The sequence below is a fragment of the Ailuropoda melanoleuca genome, chromosome X (genome assembly GCF_002007445.2).
Source record: "Ailuropoda melanoleuca isolate Jingjing chromosome X, ASM200744v2, whole genome shotgun sequence".
Lineage (NCBI taxonomy): Eukaryota > Metazoa > Chordata > Mammalia > Carnivora > Ursidae > Ailuropoda > Ailuropoda melanoleuca.
This window is the reverse complement of record NC_048238.1, coordinates 93,096,953-93,117,905: the sequence shown is the minus strand read 5'-3', so window position 1 is coordinate 93,117,905 and position 20,953 is coordinate 93,096,953. Positions and strand designations below refer to the sequence as shown.

The following is a 20,953-nucleotide window of genomic DNA, read 5'->3' as shown; positions in this document are numbered from 1 at the left end:
AGAAAAAGAGAGAAAAAAGGTTTTTTAAAGGAGACAAAACAAGAGTCATTTAAAATATACCAAGCACGAAACAGAGATAGATAAAAAATAAGACCAAAAGGTTAAAAAGGAAGAGGCAGTAAGAAAAGATTGTACAAAAACAAAGAATGAAATGGAGAAGAGGGAAAGAATGAATAAGAGAGAAAAAGAAAGAAAACTGAATAGAAGAAACCAGTAAGAAAACACACACACACTCACACACACACACATATATACACACATATACACACTGGATGTCGGTGATGGGAGGAAAACAAAGGCAAAGAGATAAGACAGACTAGACGAAGGAGAAAGAAAGACAAACAGGCAAAGAAAAAAGAGAGTGAAAGAAAAGGGAGACGAAAGACACACAGGGAAAAAATAAATGAACAAAGAGGGAGAGAGGGAGATGGAGAAGTAAGAAGTTTAAAAAGGATAAGTCAGTAGGACAAACCCAACTAAAAAGAGAGATTGTGTGAGTGAGAGCAATCTAAAAAGGGGCACCTGGCTGGCTCTGCCAGGAGAGCACGTGATTTGATCTCAGGGTCATGAGTTCAAGCCCCATGTTAGGCATAGAGCTTACTTAAAAAGCTGTTTAAAAAGAAGTCAGTTTAAAAATACATTAAAATTAGATGAATTGATCAATCAATTCATACATACTTACATCCATTCATATACAGACACGTAGATAGAACTGATTTGGAAAAAGAGAAGCCAGTAGCAAAGACAGGACAAAAAATAGAGGAAACAGGGAAAAATAATTTAAAGTAGTGAATATAATGAGATTAAAAGAAATGGGGGAGTGGGGAGGGGGTTGAATTAAAGGAAGGAAGGGGCAGGAAGTAAAGAAGTTTATAAAAGGGATGAGTCTGGGAAAAGGAATTACAAAGAGTATGAACATGAGAGACAGGATGCTGAAAGGAAGAAGCTAGTGAGAAAATTACATAATCATGGACAGGATGGTGGGGAAATTGAGATCTAAAAAGAAGAAATTAGTTAACAAATATAGTAAAATAAAACAGATACAGAGATACATAGATAGAAAAGACTGGACTTTAAAAGTACAGTCCATTAAAAAGGAAAAGGAGCATAAAAAGATAAATAGGAAGACATTCTAGGAAGCAGGTATGACAGCTGAAGAAGGGAGGAAAAGATGGAAGGATGGAATGGAGGGAGGGAAGGAGAAAGAAAGCAAAGAATTTTGAAAAGGATGAGGCTAGGAAAATTGGAAAAATAAAAAATAACAGGATGTGAGAGTAAGGGACACAGGAGTTTAAAAGTAGGAGCTACTGTGAAAATTAAGTACAACTGAGGAAGGCAGGGAGAGAGGAAGATCTAAAAAGAAATTACTTAAAAACAGAGTAAAATAAAGACAGGTAAATTGATGAGACAGCTCAACAGTAGTGGGTGGATAGATGGAGAGATAGATAGACAGACAGATAGGATTTCAAATAGGAGAAACTAGTAGTAAGACAGGGGAAAAAACATACCAAATGAGAGAGAGAGAAGGAAAGAAGTTATTATAATGAGCCACAAAAAAGAGAAAGGAAGGGAGCAAGAAGAAGCAAGGAGGGAAGAAAAGAAAAGTTTATACAGTATGACTCAGTAGGGAAATGTTACTTACAGGGGAGGGATGTGAGAGTGTAAAGGAAGACCAGTAAGAAAATCAAGTACAATTGTGTGATGTGCAAGAGAATTAAAAACTAGAAGGCAGTGAAGAAAGATGGTAAAATAAAGACAGAAAGATGATTGATAGCTGTACAGATAGTCAGCTAGGCAGGTGTGTTGGTAGAAAAAACTGTTTTTTTAAAAGATTTTATTTGAGAGAGAGAGCATGCGCATGAGCGGGGGGAGGGGCGGGCAGAGAGAAAGAGAAGCAGACTCCGCACTGAGCAGAAAGCCTGCTGCAGGGCTCTGAGCCTAAGGCAGATGCTTAACCAACTGAGCCACCCAGGTACCCCCCAAAAAACTGATTTTTAAATAGGAGAATGCAGCAATGAAGACAGGACAAAGATGCATAAAGAAAGAGGGGAAAGGGGGAAAAAGTTTTAAAAGAGGAGTAGTAAAAAGAGAATAGAAGAAAAATGGCAGGAAGAAAGGAAATCAAAGAAAGGAACACAAATGGGAGAGAAAAGGTGAGCGGTGAGCAGATGGGTGAAGGTAAGAAAGAAGGAAATAGGAAGAGGGAAGGAAGGATGAAGGAAGCAGGAGGGAAGGAGAAGGGAAGGGAGGAAAGAGGAAGAAGGAAGGCAGATATGCAGGCAGGGAAGAAAAGAAAGAAAAAGAGACAATGAAAGAAAGGGAGTGAGAAAAGGTAAAGGGTATCGGGAAGAAAGGGAAGGAGGGAAGGGGAAAGAAGGGAAGAATAGAGGGTAGAGAGATCTAAAGAGAAGTCAGCTAAAAAAAAAAAATAAGGGTGAGGGGCGTCCGAGTGGCTCAGTTGTTAAGCATCTGCCTTTGACTCTGGTCATGATCCTGGGGTCCTGGGCTCAAGCCCCACATCAGGCCCCCTGCCTGCTTCTCCCTCTCTGTCTGCCTGCCACTCTCCCTGCCTGTGTGCTCTCTCTATCAAATAAATAAAGTATATATTTTTTAATGTTTTTTATTATATTATGTTAGTCACCATACAGTACATCCCTGGTTTCTGATGTAAAGTTCTATGATTCATGAGTTGCGTATAACACCCAATGCACCATGCAATACGTGCCCTCCTTACTACCCATCACCAGTCTATCCCATTCCCCCACCCCCTCCCCTCTGAAGTCTTCAGTTTGTTTCTCATAGTCCATAGTCTCTCATGTTTCATTCCCCCTTCTGATTACCCCCCTTTTCTTTATCCCTTTCTTCCCCNGATGTAAAGTTTGATGCTTCATTAGTTGCGTATAACACCCAGTGCACCATGCAATACGTGCCCTCCTTACTACCCATCACCAGTCTATCCCATTCCCCCACCCCCTCCCCTCTGAAGTCTTCAGTTTGTTTCTCATAGTCCATAGTCTCTCATGTTTCATTCCCCCTTCTGATTACCCCCCTTCCTTCTTCCCTTCTCCTACCAATCTTCCTACTTCTTATGTTCCATAAACGAGTGAAACCGTATGATAATTGTCTTTCTCTGCTTGACTTATTTCACTTAGCATTATCTCCTCCAGTCCCATCCATGTTGCTGCAAATGTTGTGAAATTGTTCTTTTTGATGGCTGGAAAAAAAAAAGAAGAAAGTTTTTAAAGGACGAGCGTAAGAACAGACAATGCGAAAGGAAGGAAAGAATGAAAGTTTAGGAAAGGGGAGTCAGTAAGAAAACTCAAATGTAGTTCAGTGGAACAATAGGCTGTAACCTCTACCTCTGGGATAAAAAAATCACTTCAGCAGCTATATTGCTTCCTCCATCTTTAACTGTTGACTCCTACTTTAGGTAGGAAGAAAGTTTCAGGTAGGCATAAAGAGTGGCCACCTCAAATGGTTTTTAAAAAGGAAAACATTGAAAAAAATCATGTTCAAAATATCACATAGGTGACAGAAGAATGACAAGCTCTCTTTCACATATGAAATAGACTTCTACCACTATATAAGGCTGTCATCTTCCACCATGTAGACCCAAAGGGATGCATGTCTTTTTTTTTAAGATTTTATTTATTTGAGAGAGAGAGCTGAATGAGAGAGCACACGAGCAGGGGAGGGGCAGAAGGAGACTGAAGCCGACTTCCCACCGAGCAGGGAGCCCCATGCACAAGGGCTCGATCCCAGCACCCCGAGATCACGACCTGAGCCGAAGGCAGACCCCTAACTGACTGAGCCACCCAGCCACCCCAGGGATGCACATCTTAAAACTCTAGTGAAAATGCAATCAGCACACACAGTTTGGAATCTTTTTTGTCTATCTCAATGATTAGCAACAGGAACTTTGGTCACCTCTTTCCCAGCTGAGGTCCCTGGGCACTGTTGCCTCTGTCAAGCTCGGGCACAGCCAGGGATGATCACGAGCACTCTCACGGGGTCTCTAGCATAGTCATTGCACTGCTGCACCTCCCCACAGAGAAAAGTCCACATTCTCACTGGGGCAGGCTGGAGGGAGGGAGTTTTTCCCTTCTCCCAGAAGACAACTCTGTTTCCCTGAGTATAGCTTTAATTACACAAGATAATATTGTAAAAGCGATTGGCCTGCCTCCCCATCACATCTCTCCTCGGGTTTCTCTACCTTGTTGCTACTGACATTTTGAGCTCCCCAGTGCTTTGTGGTGGGGGCCATCCTTTGCCTTGTGGGATGTTTAGCAGCATCCCTGGCCTCTACCCACTAGATGCCAGGAGCAACCCTCCCCCACCACATCTGTAACAACCAGCCTGTCTCCAGACATTTCCAAATGTCCCCTAAGGGACACAAATGCCTCCCACTGAGAACCCACTACTTACCCGCTTCAGTTCCTCCCTACAACTACCTAATATGTAGGTTAGCAAGCATATGGCTCTCCTCCTACTGGGCCTTAAAGAATAAATAGAATCTATCTTGGATAACTTTGTCATTTCCACTATTCTAAATATAAATATTTTCTTGTGTTTCTTTAAGCTTCTTCAAAGATAAAGAAAACAAGTGATACTGCCAATGACCAGCAATCACACCAAGAACAAAAACGTAATTGAAATGATTATGATTAGAAGTGCTAAAATAGTAATTTGTGGAAAGCCAGGCTTTGGTACTGACCTCCTCTGCTTACAGTGCAGAGAAATCCTCCCTCTGTCCTCTGTCGTGAATGATGGATTTCGAGGAACGTTTGCCAGCAGTGCTAGGGCCTCTCTTGCTGTCTGGATCAGACCCCCTAATTACACACTCAGTTCATATCCCTGCCTCCACATGCCCAGGAGCAGGGCAGCCCTCATTTTGCAGCTGACAAGTCCACAAGCCCAGTTCAGAGCCCTGCTTCTCCGTGGCGCCTGCTCCTGATCTCCGAGGCATGTGGTTTTGAACCTGCTCCTCACCGGCTGCTACCTCCGCTGCTGCTCTCTGCGGGTCTGCTCTGACTCCCAGGGTAGCTTTTCCCTGCATCTCACGTTTTGTGCTCCCCTGAGAGTCATCCTTGCAGATTGCTGACTGGAGGTGCCACAGAGGTTTCAGAAGGCAGTGGCCCTAGGGACCTAGTGAGGACCAAGACCCCAACCAAAACCCTGCCCTTCCTTAGATGTTGGACTTTCTAGGCCCAAATTAACTTCTGTCACTTTGCTGGCGGCAGAAGTATTTTATTCTGCCACATGTTTTTCTGCATCAGTGGGGCCTGCTGCTCAGTGTTGCCCATTCTTGATCCCCTGCTTCTTTCTGAACAGACTGACAGAGTAGTAGGTGTTGTCATTCCAGAATTTCAGCCTATTTCTTAAGTAGGCTTCTTTAGTACACGTGGGGCTAGTGCTGTTTGCTGGATCTAAGTTTCTCCCTTCCTTTTGCCTTCTCCCTCAGTCATCGATTTTTCAAACATACTCCTCTAGACTGCCTTTGTGGGGCCCCCATAATGGCCCAGGCTTTCAAGGAGCCTTCCCCATCTTTCTACTTCTTTCCCAAAGATGATGTCCTGATGTCTGAGGTCAGAGGTGTGGCTTATGTTCTTACTCCTCTGTGTGTCGGCAGTATGAGCATCACCTAAAGAGTTTATTAGAAATGCAGATTCTCAGGCCCCACCCCAGACCTACCGAATCAGAATCTACATTTTCATAAGATCCCCAGGGCTTTATATGCACATTAAGGTTTGGGGAACAGTGGCTTCCGTGACCTCATGGAGGTGAATAAAGCCATGGCACTTGGATGAAATGTCTTCTGCCTCCTCTGGTCTCCAGAGAGATGTCCTTATCTACACTGAGATAGTGCTTGGCCTCTTGGCATTCAAAGTTGAATTCAGCCATCAGTGCAGTGACTCATGGTCTGGTCTCACTGAGCTTAAAGCCCTCTGGCTTTCCCATCCCACCTCCCATTCTGTCTGGCTGCTCCATAATGCTCGGGGTGGAGCCCTCTCACCTTCACCCCAGTGACTCCCCTTGGCAAGCTCCCCAGCTAGACTCTCAGCCCTTTCTGGGCCGTGTTCATCACATAGGAACCAAGAGTAGCTAAAGAAAGCAAAACCTCAAGAGGAAATAGGAAGAGGTTTGTAAAAAGGTACAAACTTTAGCTATAAGATGAATTAAATCTGAACAGCTAATGAAAAACGTGACTATAGTTGACAGCACTGTATACAACTGAAATTTGCTAAGAGAGCAGAACTTAAAATGTCTTCAACAACAAAATATAAATATGTGAGGTGTTAACTAAATGGGGGGTCCTTTCACAATATATACATACATCAAATCACCATGATGTACACTTCAACTGTCTTACAATTTTATATATCAATTAGATATATCACTATCAGTAAAATTAAAAAGAAAGAGAAGGAAAGAAGGAAGGGAGGGAGGGAGGAAGGAAGGAAGGAAGGAAGGGCCAACCTCAGAGAAAGCCTTGCTCTGCTTGACCATACTATATTGCAGAGTTTCTGGGCCATGTCCCAGGTGAGGAGGAGGAGGCAACAAGTGGGAGGTAGCCTAAGAGATTTCTTTCTAGAGTCCTAAATGGGGAGCAGAGCAATAGTTCTTTTCTGTCTGTGCTAACTTCACTTGTCTGAAGCAACCAAGGCCCAAAGTAAGAAAAATGTGAAGCCTCATCTGATTTCTTTGCTCTCCAGCCTCTCCCACCACCCTTCCACTTTCCCACCATCTCTGAGCTATTAAAGGAGTGAACTCCCCCCCCAACTTTCCTAAGTCGTATCTTCCTCTTTCTGAGCCCAGATAACTCTTTTTAGTGGCCTAGGGTATCTCTAATACACTAAGGGAGAGTTTTCTGAGCTAAGTATTCCAGTCTGTTGCTACGCAAAAAGGAAGGTTAACTTTTGGGAACTTCTCAAGACAGTTGCATCGTTTGCAAAGCGTACTGTCTTGGCTATGTCATTCCTATTTTGAATAATAGGTGCTGAATAGTACTTGGGTGTTTATTGTGGCATTCTTCCTATTAAAAATTCTAAACTCCTCTCCCCTAGTTCCACCCCCAAGCAGGTAGATGTCTATGGAAGACTAGGGCAGAGTTCTTGTACTTGGGGAGTCAAAAAGGAGAATGTAATATAAAATTTTGAAACAACAGTCCTGCTGCATAATGGCTGTTTTGCATCTGTTAAGCCCCTAAAGTAAGCGCAATGAAAGATGGGTCTCCAGACCTACATCTAGAAGGTGTGCTCACTGTAAAAAAAAATGTTGAGTATAGAAAAATATGTAATATATAGAAAGCTGCAACCTAATAAACATGGGGAAAGGGCACAAACATTTTACTGAAGACATACAGATGGCAAATAAGCACATGAAAATGCTGCTTAATATTATTAGTCGTTAGGGAAATACAAAGTAAACCACAATGAGATACCACTACACACCCAGTAAAGTAGCTACAATGTAAATAACTGAATATAACTAAGTATTCGCAAGGACTTGAAGCAGCTAGAACTTGGACACTGCAGGTTGGAGTGTAAAATGGTAGAACCACTGTGGAAAACAGTTTGCTAACTTAAGTTAAACTACCATATGATCCAGCCATCCCTCTCCCAGGTTCGTGCCCAGAAGAAATGAAAATATATGTCCACATAAAGACTCATAACAGCATTATTCATAATAGCCAAAAAAACTGGAAACAACCTAAATGCCCTTCACTGGGCCAATGGATAAAATGTAGTACGCCCCATACTGTGAAATACTATGTAGTAAGATAACGGAATAAACAATTGTTGCAGGCAACAATATTGATGAATCTCAAAATAAATATACTAAATGAAGGAAGCCAGACCAAAAAAAGAGAGAGAGAACATCCTGTTTCACTCCATTTATAGCAAACTCTAGAAAATGCAAACAATTTATAGTGACAGCAGATCGGTGGTTGCTTGGGAGACGGAGAACTAGAGAGAGAGGGATGAAGTACAAGGGGAACAAGGACACTTTTGGGTATGGAGAAATGTTTACTTCAATTGTGGTGATGGTTTCATGGGTTTGTACATATGTCTAAACTGAACAAATGGTATGTTTTAAATATGTGTGGTTTATTGTACTTCAATTGTATTTTGATAAAATTGTTTTAAAATTCTATGACTTCTCTTTCATTTACTTTTAGAACCAGGCCATTCTCATAATTCTGTAAAGATTCCTGCCAAAAAATCATCAGTCTTCGTATCTTCTCAGCATGATGTGCAGAAAAACAAAACAGAACAAAAGGTAAATGCTTTGTATTGATCATTAATTTATCTTGTTAACTGTTATTTCTATGAGGTATCCTCTTCACTGGCATGGTACTGACTGGTCAGAAATAATGGGGTCCTACACACGTCTGGATCCTCTCCCTTGCAGGGAAGGTTCTGAGTCAGCTTCATGTTAAATGTACTATGCCGTTTAGCAGAAACTGACTTAAATATTTGATGATACTGATGATAGCTAATGTTTACTGAGAACTTGCTGTGGGCCAGGGCCTGTGCGAAGCTAGAAAGAGGGGAAAGGGGCAAAACAGTTGACATAGGATACAGAGATGGAAAAGATGTCACCACTACTCATGAGAACTCACTGTCCAGAGATTTAGACACATATATGAACAAAAGTCCTTACAATAAAATAAGAGGAGAGTTTTGATTTGTTCAAAATCCAGGGGGAGCACAGAGGATTTAGAGACTAGTCCTGCCTAGAGGAGTCTAAAAAGGCTTTATTAAAGGAGGGCTTCATTGAATTAGGTCTTGAGGTGTGAGTAGGAAGTTTCCAGATGAACAGATGTGAGGCGGTATTACAGACAGGTGTTAAAGTGTTAAGCAAGAGCAGCAGCGTGAGCCAGTGAAGCCAGGGCAGGGCCGGAGAGGAGACTGAAAAGGTAGGTTGCAGCCAAGGCTTTGTACACCTTGCTGGAGAATGGGTTTAGCCTCTCCGTGGTAGAAAGCCATTGCTGTTTTTTGAGTAGAGATGTGAAATAAGAATGAGATGGGTTTTAAGTTGGAAGAGCTTGTGACTCTTGATCTCAGGGCTTGTGAGTTCAAGCCCCACATTGGGTGCAGAGATTACTTAAATTAAAGACACTTTATTTTTTTTTAAGATTTTATATATCTGAGAGAGAGTAAGCAAGAGAGAACAAGAGGGGGGAGGAGCAGAGGGAGAGGGAGAAGCAGACTCCCCGCTGAGCAGGGAGCCCAATGCAGGGCTTGATCCCGGGACTCTGGGATCATGTCCTGAGCCGAAGGCAGACGCTTAACCAACTGAGCCACCTAGGTGCCCCAAATAAAGACACTTAAAAAAGAGACAGAGAGAAGCCTTTTTTAAGAAATTAAAAATAAATAAGTAAATAGACAATCTGGTTGAAGTGTGTGACATAGATGCAGTATTTGAGAGAGAGAGAGATTAGAGGGAAGATAGTTTTGAGTCTACTGGGATGGTCCAGATAAAAATGATAGGGCAGTGGCAGTGAGGGTGAACCAGAGGCCACAGATTTACGATATTTCAGAGTCAGAATGTGTCAGAATTTGGTGACTCAATAGATGTGTAGATTGAGAGGGAGGGAGAGGATGAGGATGATGATGAAGATTTAATTTTTGTATATAGGTTCTCTTGAAGTGGGATGTCTTTTCTCTGTGCTCCCATAGTACTCAGGCTGGCGTCTATGTCAGAACTCACTATACTGTATCATATTTTCCTGTCTTTCCTACTGGATGATAAACTTCTTGAGGTCAGGAATTCTATATCTTATTTTAATTCCAAGCAGTGTGCTCAGTAAGCATTAGATTGGATTGGATTGGCCCTATCTGAAATAAATGGAGTAACTCTAAGCTTTCTAGAAGAGATCACTGGATGGATTATTATGTCTTCAACCAAAAATATGGAAGACAGAGGAGGAGCAAGTTTGGGAAGATGGGAGTACATGGGCACATGATAAGCTTCATTTTGAACTAGTTAGTTTAGGTACCTGTGAGAGATATTTCATCAAAGAGGTTGATCCTATGTATTAGCATTGAGACCAGAGCTTAGGAGGGAGGTAAGGGATGGGGAACAAAGGGAGATACTGTATCAATCTGATTGCTCTAGAGCCAGCAAATCTCTTTTAGAAGCTTAATTACTAATGAATGTTTTTTTTCTTGAATGTTAGAGCATTCAGAAAGATAAAGAAATGACTAAAACATCACATACTTTAAATGATGAAGGTAAGGAAATGAACAATATAATTGCTTTGTTATCTTTCAGTTAAATAATTATAGTTTTGTCATGTAGTTTTCCAAGTTATGCTTTTTCCCCGATCATAAAATTTGTGATTATTTTGATTAAGGAAGATATAAAAATTATTCATGGTTGTAAATGTTAGTATCCCACATTTCTGAGTGGTTGCCGGGTGAATAGGCCCTTTGGAATCTGCAAACCAGGGCAAAGTCAGCAACTCTGCTGTGGCTGCCTATACTGATAGGCAGAGTAAGTTTCTGAAGTACTATGATTTGTGCAGAGAATTCTCCCCAGGAAAGTCTTCATCCTCTAATGCCATCCTTTCTCCCCAGATGTAAAAATGCATCCAGTTTCCCATGTCCCTAGCTAGACTAGAGGTTAGCTAAGTCTCTATTGGTCTCAGCAAAAGATTCCCATGCATATTCTATACACAAAGAGCACTAGGACATCTCTGCCTGGGTGGCCAATTAGCACCTCAAATCCAGTATGCACAAAACCAAATTCATCTTCCAGTCACCTTGAAACCTATTCTCTGTACCTCCTTTTATTCAGGCACAAAGCCGGAGTCATCTTTGACTCTTTCCTGTTGCCCATATTCTACACCCAAAAGTTATCACATTTTGTCCCATCTGCCTCCTTTAACTATCTCATCATCTTCCCCTCCTTTCCATTCACACCACCCATGCTCTTAACTACTGCAAAAATTTGTCTCCAGTCTCTTTTTCCTCCTGTCAGTCTGTCCTATAGTTTGTTGTGAATGTAATCTTCTCGAAATATAGCTTTGAACATATAATTCCTCTATTCAAAAGTCCTTGGTGGTTCCCCCTTGCCCTACTGAATAAAGTGCAAAGCAGTTCATTCTGGGGCAGGGGGAGTGATGGGAGATTAAGCTGGCAGAGTAATTTAGGGCCAGAAGTTAGGGAATTCAGGTTTGTCCCTCGAGGTGGTGATAAAATACTGGAAGGCATCTTATATTTGGAGATACTGCTTTTACTTGCATAAATATATTCCTGACTGCAGTAATTCCAGACATTATGGCAGCAAGAACTATATCATTTTTTATACTTAAAGGTACCTTTTCTTTCCCCCCAGGAATTAAAAATAGCTCACTTCAAGCTCCAGGTATTTCTGCTAAAATTGAAAATGTCCCCAGACATTCTATACAGGCTATTCTGAAACAAGAGGCAAGTAACATTTCTTTTGTCACAGACACAGAAAAAATGAAGTGTGAAAATTATGATCAAGATTGGTATAACACAGCTTCATTCATTAAAAGACAATTCAGAACAGCCTTATTCCCTGAAATTAACCACCCTATAGTAAGATTTTATAAAAATTGAAATGCAAACCCACGGTAATAATGCTGTAGTACTTCAGACTTCCAAAGCTCATAGCTATCACTTATGTTAGTGTTGTCATACTGTAAGTACTGGGAATGTCAGTAACAAGTTGTAAGCCAGCAAAAGTAGTAAGACTGGGACTTTAAATATGTTAAACAGATCCAAAATTTGAATGTTACATTTGCCTCAATTTTAATAGAGATTTACCAGAAACAACTTGAATGCTCCTACTTAGCCCTTAGGTTAGAGGCTTCCTAAATGATGAGCTTCAAAAGATTCAAAGTACAGACTTGTGCCCTGCAGAGAAAGCAACAATCGGGCTTTGAGAATCATTTTCTTCTAGTGCTGATGGGTTGTGCAGAGGCAGCCATGCTGCCTCACCCTGTCCCCTATGTGACCAGTGATCCCTCATCTGATGGTGGAAAGTTGGCAGCATTCAGGGTACAGCCTCTGGTCACAACATGGATTGCATTTGTGGACTGCCAGATTGTCCTTTTAAGAATCAAATCCACATCCTTGGCTCTGTTAGCACTGTATTAACTGGCTCAGCTGTTCTAAAAAGTTAACATGGTTTGAAAGAGATGTCATCAAGCAAGAAATTCACTGAAGTCTTCTCAAAAGTCTACCTTCATAACTAAGGTAGAAAATGGCATCATTTGCAGTGTCCTGCATGAAATGCATAGGAAGCAACAGACTCAATTATATATAGCTGATCAAATGTAGCATGTTAGCCACAATATACTTCTCTGTATAAACAAATATTTGTCAAGCACCTGCTGTGTACAGAGCAATGTATCACCATGTCCACATCCGTAATCGTTATGCTTAGTTTCCGAAGAAAAGAAACTTCACTACTTTGAGTAGCAGTTGTACATTAGGAATTACTTTTTTACTAGCCTCACTATAGAGCCAGGAAAAAAGTGTGCCCTGAGTGTCACATGGATGACAAACCTCATCCTACATACTTTGCCCCAAAAAATTCAGTAAACAAATTTAGACTATCTGTTTTTAAAGGAGGCTTTAAAATACATAAAATACAATGTATGTCAAATGGTCACAGAAACCTAATTTATTCTGAGAAATAACATGACCACTTTTATTATGATAGAATAGGCTACTATTCCCAACTTATTTCACCCATTTCATCAGTGCCAGGAAATGTACTTCTTGTGCCTTGTGTTTAGCTCTCAGACCTGGGAAAAAAAATTAAAGTCTACTCTGTTGGATTTATCTTTCTGCACAATTATCTCAGCAGGTAGAGCTCTTGGCCAAATCAGAGAGTCACAACCTATGTAGGCAGAAAACCTGCTCTCAGCCTTCCAGCTTCCTAAAATCATGTCCCCCTATAGTTAACTTTGTTTAAAAACCACATACCATCTTTTTAGCTGTTCAATTAATTACCTTCCATGCTGCTCAGTGAATTCCTCAGTTAATTTTAGAATACCAATGTATTCTATAAACCTGTGAATTCTGTAAGTGATACATATAATATAAACCAAGTAAAACATGTACTTTAATCACAAATGGACTTTTAAAATCATTTTCTTAAATTTCTATATTTTAAATGTGAGAAATAACCAATATTCAAATTCTTTTAAAACTCCTTTGAGGATTTTCATTGTTGTTGTTGTGTTTTTTTGTGTGTGGCATATATAGGTGACATATGCTGATGTTAATGAAAAAAAGACCAAGAAACCAAGCTTTAACTATGAGACAGGTAAACATTAGCAACAGTTATTAAATAAATCCTGCAATCTACTCATCCATTCATTCCACGAACATTTTTGAGCTTCTACTGCATGACAGACATTGTGCTAATTACTGTGTACATACAAGGTAGAAACCATGCAGAGTAGAAAGCCATGCCTCCTATCCTGGATTTTACAGTTTAGTGGGGAACACTCATGCCAATAATCACAACCCATTATGATAAGTGTAATAATGGAGGTATGTACATAGTTCAGGGGAAGCATAGGGAAGCCAGGGAAATTTGTCCAGAAGAAGCCACAACTGGGCTGAGACATGAAGGAAAAGAAAGAATTTTCTAAGCAGACAAATGGAAGGAGAACCTTTTCTCAGAATTGCTTTATCTAAAAATTTAAGCTAGAGAATTGCAGGAAATGAAGCTAGACTGCTAGAGAAGGATTAGATCATTAAGTTTCTGGTAGGCCAGAAGGCAAGAAATCTACCTGCTATCCTGTTATTGAAGGGCAACTATTGAAGAATATTGGCAAGGGTGTAATATAATCAGAATTTGTCTTTTCTAAAAGGAAAAAAGAATTAGAGGTGAGGAGACTAGAGGCAATGAGATAATAAAAATAATAGCATTTATTGAACACTTATATATGCCAGTTACTACACTAAACTCTTTATATCCTCTCATATAACCCCCCCCAACAATTTAATGAGGACAGAAGTATTTTTATCTACCATTTTACACATAAGTAAACTGTCTCAGAGTGGTGAATGATCCTGCCCAAGGTTTCACAGTGTATGTGACAAAACCAAGATTTTAACCCAGGTCTGTCCTACTCAACCAATTCTAGCCACAATGCCATGCTACCACTTACTACAATTAAATAGAGTATTATAATACTCAAGGCTAGAAATGAGTCTTGAACAAACTCAGTGGCAGTGAGGGTACAGATTTGAGTCAAACTAAGGGGGTCGAATGGATGAGATTTGGTTACTGATTGAGTATGGGAGATGAAGGCGTTGAAGACAACTCCCAGATGTCTAGACTGGGCAACTAAATGAGTAGTGAATAATGGTGCCATTCAGTAGACAGGCTGTACGGAAAGATGAACATGTTTGGAGGAGAAAAAAATTAGTTCAGCTTTGTCCTCTTAATACCCTCTTGGATCTGAGAGTTATCCATAAGTATGTTTCTTAATTATCAAGAAATTAATACTTTGGATCACAGTTTTTTAATTACATTCAGAGAATATAGCCTGTAAATCTTTTACACATTGAAGTTGTTAAGGTTTTCTTTGTGGCCAAATATGTGATTGCTATTTGAAAGTGCTCCATGGACATACCAAAAAATGTGTATTCTCTATTTGAAGGATGGAAGGCTCTAAATGGATATTAAATTACATTTATTGGTTTTATTTTATATCTTTACTGATTTTTTTGTCTACTAGGCTTTTTTTATTGTCTACTAGATGTGTCCAGCTATTAAAGAGGTGCATTGAAGTTCTACACTCTAATTGTATATTTATCAAATTCCCATTGCATTTGTAATAGGTTTCACACAGGCTCTTCAGGATATTTAATCCACCATATTCCTAGAAACAATATAAGAGTTATTTATTTTTTTCTAACAGTCACATTAGTTATCTATTGCTAAGTAACAAATCACCCCAAAGCTTGGCAGCTTAAAAAAATTATCTTATAGTTTCTGTGGTTAGGAGTCCAGGAATAATTTACCTGGGTGGTTCTGACTCAGGGTCTCTCATGAGGTTATGGTCAAGTTGTCATCCAGGGCTGTTACAGTCATTTAAAGGCTTAACTGACAAATAACCGCCATTTGCATCAACATGGATGGAACTCGAGGGGATTATGTTAAGTGAAGTAAATCAAGCAGAGAAAGACAATTATCATATGGTTTCACTCATATGTGGAACATAAGCAATAGCATGGAGGACCACAGGGGAGGGAGGGAAATCCAAGGGGGAGAAATCAGAGAGGGAGATGACCATGAGAGACTATGGACCCCAGGAAACAATCTCGGAGTTTCAGAGGGGAGGAGGGTGGGGGAAGGGGATAACAGGGTGATGGGTATTGAGGAGGGCACGTGTTGTGATGAGCACTGGGTGTTATACTTAACTAATGAATCATTGAACACTACATCAAAAACTAATTATGTACTATACAGTGGCTAACTGAACATTAAAAAAAAAAGCTTAACTGGGACTGTTTCACTTCCAAGATGGCTCACTTGCATGGCTGTCAGCAGGAGGCCTCAGTGCCTCACCTTGTGGACCTCTCTATAGGGCTTCTTGAGTGGCTTGTGGGCATCCGGCTTCCCCCAGAGTGAGTGATCCAAGGTAGAGGGGCTGAAACCACAATATATTTTATAACCTAGCTTCAGAAGTTATATACCATCACTTCTACCCTGGACTCTTCATTAGAAGCAAGTCACTGAGTCCAACCCACACTCAAGGGGAAGAGAGTTAACCTCCACTTCTTGAATGGAGTATTATCAAAGAATTTGTAGACATACTTTGAAACCACCACAACAGTATTATCTTCACAGTTAATTTTTCAAGTCTATAGACTATTAATTCCAGCTCCTTCCTTTCCAAAACTGTACACCTACAAAAATATACTCATACACAAAGAAACAGATCATTGCAATTTACTGGTTACTCCCAATACACTTCACATCTATTAGCAGAAAGATAAATAGCAATTTGCCTTGACTTTGAACTGGCTCTAATTGGTAATACTACTTTCTATTATTCAGAGCATTCTGTTTGTCTAAGACTGGTGATGTATGTGTATAATTGATATACACCATTCCAGTATTCCTATGGAGATATTCTACATGAAGACTTGCTTTACTATAATTATCTAGAAATATTTTCTAAGATCTGCTTATGGAATTTTGCTAAATGGCATGCAAAGCACAGTAGACAGTATTTGAGTGGGAAGAGATTAATGACTGTTAGACTAATAAACAAACATTGATCCAACACCTGTGTTAAAGAAATGATTCAATAAATAAGTGTTACTGAGTGCCGATTATATGCCAGGCACTATAAACTATAGCATAGTAAGTCCTGTAATGGAAGGAAGTATAGGGTGCTTCAGGAGCATTGACAGGATGCCTGTCTGTGTAGGCGATTTCAAGGACGGCTTTCTGAAAGAGGTGACACAAGCTGAGTGAATCCTAAAAGATGAGGAATTTAAAAGAGTGATATTAGAGTTATAAACTAAATAGTAAGGGCACAGGCAAAGGGAATTGCATGGTTGTTCATGCTCTCTGGAGCACAGAATATATGTAGAACGGTGACCAGATATGAGGCTGGTGAGGTAGGCAGTGGCCCCAGGTCGTAAAGTATTATTTTATGCCTCCCTGGGAGTCCCTGGAGGGTTTAAACACAGCAATGACAACAGGGAATAAAGACCTATTAATGGATGTTAATTACCATTTTACAAGTAGCTTGGGAAGGCTACCAACAAGTAGTAATTTTCTTTTTCTCTCTGAAAATTCACCTATAGCTCAAGGAATCTTCCATTCTCATGATTCACCAATTAAGTAAGTATCTAAGAAAGCTTAATAAATTAATGTGTTATTTTAAATTAACCTTTTAATAATTACACAGGAGTGCTACTTAGGGCAGATGCTCCCACAGATCTCAGTTCTTGTAGTTCTACTTGCATTTTTTTGCAACCTCTCAGGACTAAGCTAAAATTATAAAGGAGGCAAAGTTATTTATGCTCTTTCACCTTCCCTCTAGTCTCACTTTTGTTCTGTACTCCCCTAATTCCCAGGGCCTTCACTCCCCTTTCAGGTAGCACTACCTCTTCTTTCCAGGTAACTTTCTGGAATCTAGATGTATTCTTTTCCCTTCTCCACATTCAAACATACATTAGTTGTGCCTTTTGAGGTTCTTGGTCCTCTAATGATGATGAATTAGTTTACCATATAGTATTAATGACTTAATCTGTTACTCCATCCTGAGGATATTTGTACTGTAATTGAAAGTGATGAATCTCTAATGATACCAAAATCAAGGACAGTGGAGAAGATTTTTTTTTTTTTTTTTTGGTCTAGGTGCCTTTCATCCCTCAAACCTTAGTGGACACTTATTTTGCTAAAGTGCAGTTCCCCCCAAACTTGAATATTTCATACACATCAAGTAACTCCTGATGGAACACACATATCCAACACCATCATCTTTTAAACCCTCAAACCAAATGAGGTCCAGGATAGGTTTTATAAATTCCAACTACTGCTGAAAATGTTTGGGTAAGGTGAAGTAGCGTGTGGTGGTAAATGGTGTTGACATTCAGAGCGAGCTTCCTAGAAGGATTTTACGCTTAGGAGTGATGAAGTCAGTTTGACGTACTGAGTGCTCATAAGATGAAAAGATGCTGAAGGAAGGAAACTGACTAGCCCAATATTAGGACAGTTTAAAGAAATAAAGGTGAGGAATGAAGATTATGTAGTTTCAGAAAGTGTTAATTCCTGCTTCCCTCTTCCTCCTGCCTTCCCACTACCCTAGACTACAGAACCAAAGAATCACTTGAGTCTTTTCAAAAGCAAATGCTCTGGATACCCTTTTGCTAACAATGTTAGCTAAGATGAAGAGATCTGCACATGACCTGGAGTTTCTTCCCCATTCCTCTCAAATACACAGGATTAAAGTACTTCTAGCTATATCTAGGACAATTCCAGGCCAGAGCACAACAAAACATGGCTAACAAGACCATCTGGTCTGGCTCTGCCCATTGCACTCATGTCACATCCCCTTACCTTACAGAGAGGAACACAGGTTCAGGAGCTTGGACTTAGTCCTCTTTCTCTGATGCAGCTCCTTGCTTCCCAAGCCTCAGTGCTAGAGGCATCGCATGTGTTCCACCACTTACCTCTCTCCCTTCTCTCCTCTCAACTTCTTCTCTGTTTTTCCTAGCACTTACACAAAGGCCATACACAGTAAGCTTAACAAAATAGAATTAGAAACCAAAGAAATCAAGACAAAAGGAAGCAAATGTGATAAGATAGCAGTGGTGTAGACAGTTGGAATAATTAAGATTTGCGTTTAGATACTGAGTATGTTCTTCTGATTGGGATGGAGGATGAAAGGAGAAGACCGTGCTCAGAAGTGTGTATGTCTGTATTTCATCCACTGAATGACAGTCTAATGGTTTTGAGGATGGATGTGATATTATCAAGTCAATATCTCTGCCGAACACCTGTGACAGCAGCATGTAGGACAAATGAAAGATAGTTAAATAGGTGCCCGTTACAGAAGTCCATTAATGATTTGTGGCCTTACACAATGGCCTTCCTTTTGGAGTAGAGAGAAGTATGCATCTAAAACACGTTAAATGGGAATTTATGTGCCAAACTTTCTTGAGAAACTACTATGTTCAAAGTATAGTTCTGGGTATTAGAGGGATACCAAGATGAATAAAGCACTACCTCTGACCTCAGTTGTGCTTTACACCGCAACAGGACAAAAGACAGGGAGACTTGAGGAATGCCAGAGAGTGAACTGAGTGCAGGGCAGTGGATAAAATGTCAGGAAAAAGGAAGGCTACCCGTGGTACCACCCAGTTTTTGGCCTTCAGATTAAACCACTGATGTTAGGATACAGAGGTGCTGCTTTAAACTCCCATTTAGCCACTGGAATGAGTGAATGGATTTGGCAATAGGATGGACTATGTATGTGGATGAGCAGGAGGTATCAGGCATCACCTCAAAGCTATGGGCCTGAGATACAAACAGAAGGCCACCAGTTAGATTAAAAAGTGGATATTCAGAAGGATTAGGCAGACTAAAATTTAGGCTTGTCACATTTAGTCCTCAAGGGGTGGCTGGCCAACCATATGAAGATGTCTTTAAGTTATCTTCTGGACTAAAGTGAGTTTTTATGGAGGGGAAGGTCAGAAGCAGAAAGGTATATTTATAGTTTTGTGACATGGCAAGTTAAACTGTAAAAAACTGTGCCTTCTCTTTGGGGCTTCTGAAATAATGGTCATTAATATCACTGCCCTCTTTATTTAAGAAGTAGGAAGTTAGCAGTACAGATGACCTAAACCTTAGACACTTTTCTCTAGTCGTGTCAACCTGTCGAGGAAAACCACCTAAGACTAGGGAAAAGTAGATGGAATATCATGTCACTCCTGGAATGGTGATGGAACTTTCCAATATAACAGCAAGTTCATTTGCATGTTTCTGTTCAATTGACTCCAACAAAAATATGATAATTCGTTGTGAATTGTAGATTGTATGTGATATCACAACTATTTTCTAGTGGCCTTGAGACTTTCTCATTTATCTGGTTAGCTTTGTTCTCAGAACTTTGCTATTTCCTTTTATCTAAATGCATGCCTTTGGGACAGAAAGCCTGTGAGGACAGGTAGCAACAAATACATAGGACTCACTGGGTTCTACTTGCTGCCAGTGGTGTGAGGTAGAGAGAGCAGAAAAAAGAATCTGGATGCAGAGAACCCACAAGAAGAAATTGCGCTGGAGTTGGCCTGAGAAACTGGTTCGTAGAAAAATAAATGAAGCCAAAGGATAGGAACTGTGTCACTGACATCAGCACTCATGTTCCGGGTTCCATATTGCAAAAAGGTACTAGTCTGAGGATGGGCTTATTGCTCCCTAACCCTAGCTATGACCTATAAGTTTTTCTTTTCCTACTAGGAGTTAGGTTGTAATTTCAGAGATGGGCTGTATTTCTCAAAATTGAATTGTAGGCCTTGGGGGGAAAAGTAATTTTGATAACATAAGGGCAAGCCAAGTAAAAATGAAGATAGAGTACTCTTTTTTCTTTAAGAAGGTCGGGAAGAAGAGAAGCAAGTGATCCATGTAGGCAGGAAAATAAATCGGAATTAGAGTCTTAGGCCTTTTTTTTTTTTAACTTTTTTTAGTATGCTATAATTTTCATGATTGTGGTGTTCTCTTGCTACAATTTAGTAAAATATATTTTTGGTTCCATGTAGTAGGTGATAATAAATAATTTTGATTAAAACATAGAATAGATTGCAATGACATTGATGAAGCTAGACAGTATAATGCCAGGTGAAATCAGTTAGAGGAAGACAAATACCATATGATTTCACTCATATGTGGAGTTTAAGACACAAAACAAATAAGCAAAGAAAGGCAAACCAAGAAACAGACTCTTAACTATAGAGAACAAAAGGATGGTTACCAGAGGGGAGGGGTGAGGGGGATGGGGGAAATAGGTGATGGGGAGTAAGGAGGGCACTTATGATGAGCACTGGGCGATTAAAATAAAAACTTTTTAAAAAGAAAAAAAGGGGCGCCTGGGTAGCTCAGTCATTTAAGTGTCTGCCTTTGGCTCAGGTCATGATTTCAGGGTTCTGAGATTGAGTCCTGCATCGGGCTCCTTGCTCAGTGGGTAGGCTGCTTCTTCCTCTGCCTGCCGCTCCCCCTGCTTCTGTTCCTGTTTGTTTTCTCTCTGACAAATAAATAAATAAAACCTTTTAAAAATAAAAAAGAGAAAAAACATAGAATGGAATATTACAATACCTAGAAAAGGGCTACATCTAATTACGTATTGCATATGATCAGAAACCCCTTATTTTCTTTTTTTTTTTAAATGATTTTTTATTATATTATGTTAGTCACCATACAGTACATCCCTGGATTCCGATGG

General features: G+C 40.1%; 1 protein-coding gene across 2 annotated transcripts in view; it reads left to right on the top strand.

Annotated features, from left to right (window-relative positions):
- Positions 1-20,953, top strand: part of LOC100475469 (fibrous sheath-interacting protein 2) — a 66,601-nt gene that overhangs the window by 8,482 nt on the left and 37,166 nt on the right. For both annotated transcript variants that reach the window (XM_034648858.1, XM_034648857.1), the window contains exons 9-14: positions 4,580-4,645; positions 8,180-8,280; positions 10,184-10,238; positions 11,344-11,435; positions 13,248-13,308; positions 16,818-16,854. In XM_034648858.1, the coding sequence (XP_034504749.1) occupies positions 4,580-4,645; positions 8,180-8,280; positions 10,184-10,238; positions 11,344-11,435; positions 13,248-13,308; positions 16,818-16,854 (412 nt within the window). The remainder of the gene's footprint in view (positions 1-4,579; positions 4,646-8,179; positions 8,281-10,183; positions 10,239-11,343; positions 11,436-13,247; positions 13,309-16,817; positions 16,855-20,953) is intronic.